Source organism: Sinocyclocheilus rhinocerous, unplaced genomic scaffold, assembly GCF_001515625.1.
Source record: "Sinocyclocheilus rhinocerous isolate Xijiao unplaced genomic scaffold, SAMN03320098_v1.1 scaffold4913, whole genome shotgun sequence".
Taxonomy (NCBI): Eukaryota; Metazoa; Chordata; class Actinopteri; order Cypriniformes; family Cyprinidae; genus Sinocyclocheilus; species Sinocyclocheilus rhinocerous.
The window spans coordinates 60,368-67,025 of record NW_015640917.1 but is presented as its reverse complement, the minus strand read 5'-3'; the positions used below and the strand labels follow the sequence as shown (position 1 = coordinate 67,025).

Sequence of the window (6,658 nt, the reverse complement as noted above, 5' to 3'; positions counted from 1 at the left end):
GAGTCAGCTGTCTTAACCGTGGCTTGTGTACTGCAAACACATACCAATCACTTGTTCGGCCAATCACAATGCACTGGGTCAGCTGGCCAATCAGAGCAGACTGCGCTTGTCGGAAGGAGGGACTTTGTAGAAAACTAAGCGTTTGAGAGAGGCGGGGCATATAGGACCTACAATAATGTACAGTATTTGAAAAAGAATGTGTTTTTTGAACATTAAAGCATGTCAACATATTCTGTTACACCAAATACACAAAATAATGATCTTTAAAAAAAAGTTATCAAAGTCTATCCAACTGAAAAACTCAATTTTACATTGTCAAGTGTTGCTTGTCCATTTAAAACTGGCTGCTATAGTGTTCTGAGTGACTGTTAGCACACTACTATGTGGCTTACATTACTAGCCTAACTAAAGTCTGTATCATGTTCTACACTGTAAAAGACTAAAAAAAATAATAAAAGACTGTAAAATGCTAAAGTAAAAACCTGTTAATTGGTTAATGGTAAATTCCCTTACTATATATGATAAAAAACCTATTCGATCTAACATGACATTTCATGTAATTTTACAGTAAAATACTATTAAATGTACAGTTTGTGAAAGTAAAAAAAGAATAAGTCATCTTATAATTTACTGACATTCCCATAATTCCTTATGCGACAGCTTACATTTGTTGGTGTTTCTTAATAGTTTTTGTTATCAGTTATGTATATTAGGGTTTTATGTCACAACACATATTAATTCATGTTTATTGCAAAAAGTGTCGTGTGTATCCATGATGGTGTTTTGTATATCTGTTTATGATATTGTGTGCACCTTCTATATATTAGTATTTACTTCAGCTTGTGGAAAAGCTGTTGAACTTTGATTTATCAAAGTATATTTTTCCAGTCTAGGCTTTACCATCCTGTATGTAAACACTAAATTACTAAACATTCCTACGAACAAATTCTAAAACTTCCCGTGCATGAAAAATTTTCCTAAATCCATTTCACTCTTAAAAATGGGTCAGACAGGGCACTGATCAAGTCTTTTACACTCTGACCTGATATGTAGCCAGGACAGCATTGGCGTGGTGCCTCCTCCACACACCCAAACTGTGAAGAACACAATGAGCAGGGTCGTGGTGAACATCATCTGCCGCGCATACGTGGCGGTGTCACGGATAGCCAGAGCGAATGCCATTGCCCCTCGCAGCCCTGCAGAGCACAAACACGCACACAGCAGTCACAACAGATTTTAGAAAGAATGACAGCCCTGCTACAAATAGAATGGCACTGCACTTAAGCAGGCAATCGGCCATCACACTCGATCAGTTGTGTTTTAAGGGCACTGCACTTTGCTGCCCTTTTAGCAGGGTGGTGTTGCTGGTCTGGAGGGAGCTGCTCCACATCAAGAGCCGTTATTAGAGATGTTCTGATTCTGATGCCTCATTTCACTCTTAATTTAGATCTCGATAAGCTTCAGCAGGGTGCTGAAATCTACCGAGAGTTCACATCAAAGAGTTTGACATTAGAGGACGCTACAAAACTGATTGCACTGATTTATATTCTACTTTATTGTATTTATTAAATAGTTCCGTATCTTTAACGTCATGCAAGCATCAGAGAAGAGGAAGTAAGCCAGGTGTGATCACCACCATACCTGCAAACATCATCATGTGCTGAAAGTTTCCTCTGATTTTGTGTCTTCGGCCCAGGTTAATCAGGAAAGACAGAGGGTAGATGTTCAAGGCCCTGCCGATAAAGATGGCTATCTAGTAGTCAAAATGTTAAAGAAAAATCTTCTCACATTTGACACATTAAGTTAATGGAAATTTAGACCTACGCTACTGTTCAAAAGGGTTTTATTTTATTCTGGATGCATTAACATTTAAAGACTTTTACATTGTTACTAAAGTTTTTCATTTCAATTAAACACTGTTCTTTTGAACTTACTATTCAATGAATCCTGAGAAGAAAAAACAATTCCACAAAAATATTAAGCAGCTCAGCCATTTTCAACATTGATAATGATGGGAAATGTTTCTTGAGCTTCTATGATTTCTGGAGGCTGGAGAAATAGCTGCTGAAAATTCAGCTTTGCCATCACATGCATACATTTTAAAACATACAAATAGAAAACAGTTTTGTAATTGTAGTAATTGCAGTATTATTCACAGCATTTTTGATCAGATAAATGCAGCCTTGGTGAGCATAAGAGACTGCTTTCAAAAAAACCTATACATAATGCCTCCTAGTGGTCATAAATGACAAATCAAGGTGATAAAACGACCATGAACTTTTCCAGATGTTTTAGAGCATTTAAATGATTTGGCTCATAGGTACATCTTCTCTAACATGTTGTCAAACTCTTAAACTATCTGACTGAGGTAAATGCTAGTGGTTAATACACATTACCCCCTCCTCATATAAAAGTTGTGATGTGAAACTTTCATTTCAACTAAGACAAGGATACAAAGGCTCCAAATATGAAAATGGGGCTGAAGACGTGTTTCTGAAAGGTGAAGAGCGCCAGGCCCATGTATGAGAAGATGAAGTTCTCTGCTAGGAAGTGCAGCACCTCAAACAACTGCAACAGCAAAAAAACATGCCACACATGAAGCCATATGCACCTGACAACAGCACATTTGGTCAACAAAACAGCTAAAGCAACATTCACAAAAGCAAAATGACACGTTTTCAAAATCAAGCCCTAAGTCAACTAGAAATGCATGCTCCACCTCTCTATACTCTACAATGGCTTTTGTAACATATGTTAGATCTAAAGTTGAGGCTGATGTCTTCAATTCCTGTGACTATAACTTCTGAAGTCTATAAATTTTAACCCTTCTCTCCATAAACAGGAGCTTTGAAAATAGCGAGTATGGCTCCCTGGAGAGAAATCCAGTGCCACAGGGGTGTCGAAATTACTGTAGGCACCCCACCTCACTTCATCACATTGCACTGCTCTGACCACAGGGGTGCTGGGAATTCACTTAGCACTATCCCTCGACTTGTGGCCCCCCTGCATCAAAGCATCTTTTGAAGTAGAATATGCAGGGCTCCCATCCCCCCCCAAAAAAACATCCTTGCTGCTTTTTTTCTACATACCTTACTTTTTCAAAGTTCATATCACTCTGGTTTTATACCAGCTGCTCTGAAAGCAACTAAAATCCAAATGTTCACATATTTTACCCGAAACAAGGCTAAAATATTTTACCTGTTTAGTACGTTTAGTTGACTCCTCCGACAGATTTTTGTAGGTATAATGGGCCTGTGTGATTCCACAAAACAGCACAGCGACAACACCTGGAATAGTAACGGATATTAGCATCATTTGTGCCTTTTTTTTTCTTTCAAGTGGGGGATGGGATACAATTTCAGTACAGGTTGGAGGTGACTAATAAAACAACCAGATGATAAGTGCAATTGGCTGAACACATTTACACATCAAGGATGGCAGCATTCAGCAACATGGAGGAAGTTTTAGGTTGCAGAATTTTATTTGCATATTTGTATGCAAAGGATATGGCATGAACATGAATGTAAATTTGTTGTCATGCTATTGCTAATAAAGCACATTAAACCTGAACAGATGATTTTCTAAAACCAGAAAATGATAGTATTATTCCAGTTGATATTTAACTATAGCAGGAAATGTTTTGCTGTTCCTAGAGGGGAAGCAGCTGCAGCTCCGTATTACTCTATATTATATTATAGTTTAACCTCTGGGTTACCCAGCAGATTAACCACTATGCTTTCATTACCAACCCACACGAACACCCACCTGTGAATCCACAAGCTTCAGCCAGTAGAAAAGTACTCCAAGACATGAGGAAGAACAGAGCAGTCTCCAGCAGAGGGAAACAGTGCAGCTTGGTGAATTTTGTCACGTGGATAAAGTTAAGAATTTAAACCACACATCTGATAATCAGTTAGCTAATCAAAAAAAGATTCAAATCAATAAAGATATACACTACCATTCAAAAGTTGTTTTTTTTAATGCTTTTGGAGGGGGGAAAAAAGTGTCTCTTATACTCATCAAAGCTTGCTTTGTTTTGACCAAAAACATAGTAAAACAGTAATATTTTGAAAAAGTATTACAATTTAAAATAACTGTTTTCTATTTTAATCTATTTTTTAAATGAATGACAAAGCTGAATTTTCAGCAGCCATTTCTCCAGTTATTAGGTGTCACATGATCCTTCTGAAATCATTCAAATACGTTGGTTCTCAAGAAATATTATCAAAGACGAAAACAGTTACGCTGCTTCTCATTTTTGTGGAAACGGTGATACATTTTTTCAGCATTCTTTGATGAATAGAAAGGTAAAAAAATTGCATTTATTTGCAATAGAATTATTTTGTAAGTTTATAAATATTTTTACTGTGACTTCTGTTAAAATAGTAGCAATATATTTAAAATAATATATTCTTACTCCAAGTACTCTTCTCTTGACAGAAATCAGCCGCTGTTTAAAGGATAATTCTAGTGTTACTAATTTTGCAAATAGGTAAAAGAATCAACATCACAATGAAGCCAAAAGGACATCAACACAACTTATTTGCATAAACCTAAATATATTTAGACTGATTTCATAACAACATGCAAAAGGATATGAGGGCAGTGACTACTCCAGTGACTGCACCCATAGCAAAAGAGCCACTGAAGATGCCCAAGAAGATGCCCACCGATTTGAAGAAGGCAGAGGCATCGAATGTATGTGTGTTGGCTCCTGTAGGCTGATACGCCACAATTGACCTGCATACCAAAGACAAAAAAAACTAAATTATTAAATTAACTGACTGTGCTGATCTGACTAGTACACCCAATGAAAAAGTACAGACTAAAGATTACACAGATGACATATAAATTGTCATTTTTCCTAGCAAAGTCTAAAAAACACAGTTTTGCAGTGATAATCCGACTTTATGGACTAATTGTGTAAGTGGTGCCGAGACAGGAAATCAGAAACAATCAGCTCTAGCTCATTGTGTCCAAAAGGGGGAGTCAGAGTGCCATCCTGAAACGCCACTAGAGTTGCAGCATGGTTTGTTTTTACTTTTCAGCATTACAGTGAAAATGTCCCCAGCACCCACTCTGTGTTGGCAGCCTGGGAAATCCCGCTAACTGCCGCAGACAAAACACGTGATTTTAAGTTAACCTTTTTTTTGTAGCAACAGAAAAGGAACAAGAAAGTGATACTGTTTGAAAGTGGGACTTACGATGAAAGGACTATGGCGACTGCATCGTTCATAACACTCTCTCCAAACAGCAGTGCATAGAGATCACCATCAGCATGGAGCTCATTAAAGATCGCAAGCACTGTGACTAAAAATTACACAAACACACACACAAATCAGCAACAAAACGGTATTGAAATCCTGAATGGAAATGCACCACTTACTAGTCAGTTTGATAAAAACAAATGTCAGCAGTTCATATAAAAGCAAGTTTAACAGCAAGTTAAAATGGAGGAAGAGAGAGATGATGTACCTGGATCGGTGGCAGATATTATGGCACCAAAGAAGAGGCAGTCTGTGTAGTAGAACTTGTCAGTGAGTTGACCCAAAACCTGCATCATTTTCACTACGCCATACATGAGGTTTCTTAAACACAAATATATATATTTTTTTTTTTAAATAAGGCTTGTATGACCACAAATCAAAGTTAAGCTATGTTTATAATAGCACATTACAATACTATTTATACTATTTGCTTAGTATTGAAATGTTCCTTGTATGTATGAAACACGCAGGTATCCAACTACATTTTCCAAAATGTGGAGTATACAACAAAGCGCACCGCCAAGCAATGTAAGTTTACTTTCTATTGTGTAATGTGACAAATGAACCTGTTGATATTAAACCAGATTTTGAAAATTTTTTACACGTATTTTTAACACTGAAAAACCTTTTTGCATTAAGAATGTGTGTGCTCAAGGTACTAAGCGTGAAGGTGGAGCTCAAACAACAGCAAATGAAGAAACAAATCTGATGGTGGCTGATTACTGGTCCCATAAATTCCACTGCATGCCTGAACCTGGCTCTTGCATGTCATTGGTTAGCACACAAATAACTTTTTTAATAGTTTAGGTTAAAAAACAAAGTGTATGGATTTACATGCTGTAACTGGCGGCCTGGCCACTGTCAACTTTTGTTTGTTTGTTTTTTTCACTTAAAGGGGTCATATGATGCGATTTCAATTTTTCCTTTCTCTTTGGAGTGTTACAAGCTCTTGGTGCATAAAGAAGATCTGTAAAGTTGCAAAGACTAAAGTCTCAAATCCAAAGAGATATTCTTTATAAAAGTTAAGAGTCAGCCACGCCTACCTAAAACGGCTCGTTCTAACACACCCCCACATACCTACGTCACGATCTCGGAAGATTTGCATAACGCCGCCCAAACGTTCACGCAAAGAAAGAAGGCGTAACTTATATTCTCGCTGTAGTATTGTTGTTGCCGCCGCCAGGTCGTGAAGGCGCTGTGTGATTCGTTGTGAAAGCGAAACTACTTTGTCTGGCCTTCCAAAAGGGGACGATATCTGCTTCGTCATGCCTGGAGCTGATCCGTGCTGGTAACTGAGGAAATACATCAACATCGCGCTGTGCATCGCCGGATCGGCTTTCACCGTGGACGAAGCGAAGTCCAGCCCGGGGTCGTCACACGTGGTTGCCGCA

At 37.9% G+C, this 6,658-nt stretch overlaps 1 protein-coding gene across 3 annotated transcripts in view; it reads right to left on the bottom strand.

The window, feature by feature from the left end:
- LOC107753405 (sodium/hydrogen exchanger 7-like) overlaps positions 1-6,658 on the bottom strand; it is a 46,023-nt gene that overhangs the window by 24,010 nt on the left and 15,355 nt on the right. For all 3 annotated transcript variants that reach the window (XM_016569538.1, XM_016569539.1, XM_016569540.1), the window contains exons 5-12: positions 5,476-5,588; positions 5,205-5,310; positions 4,599-4,740; positions 3,766-3,871; positions 3,199-3,287; positions 2,455-2,568; positions 1,642-1,753; positions 1,043-1,196 (exon numbers count right to left, since the gene is read on the bottom strand). In XM_016569538.1, the coding sequence (XP_016425024.1) occupies positions 1,043-1,196; positions 1,642-1,753; positions 2,455-2,568; positions 3,199-3,287; positions 3,766-3,871; positions 4,599-4,740; positions 5,205-5,310; positions 5,476-5,588 (936 nt within the window). The remainder of the gene's footprint in view (positions 1-1,042; positions 1,197-1,641; positions 1,754-2,454; positions 2,569-3,198; positions 3,288-3,765; positions 3,872-4,598; positions 4,741-5,204; positions 5,311-5,475; positions 5,589-6,658) is intronic.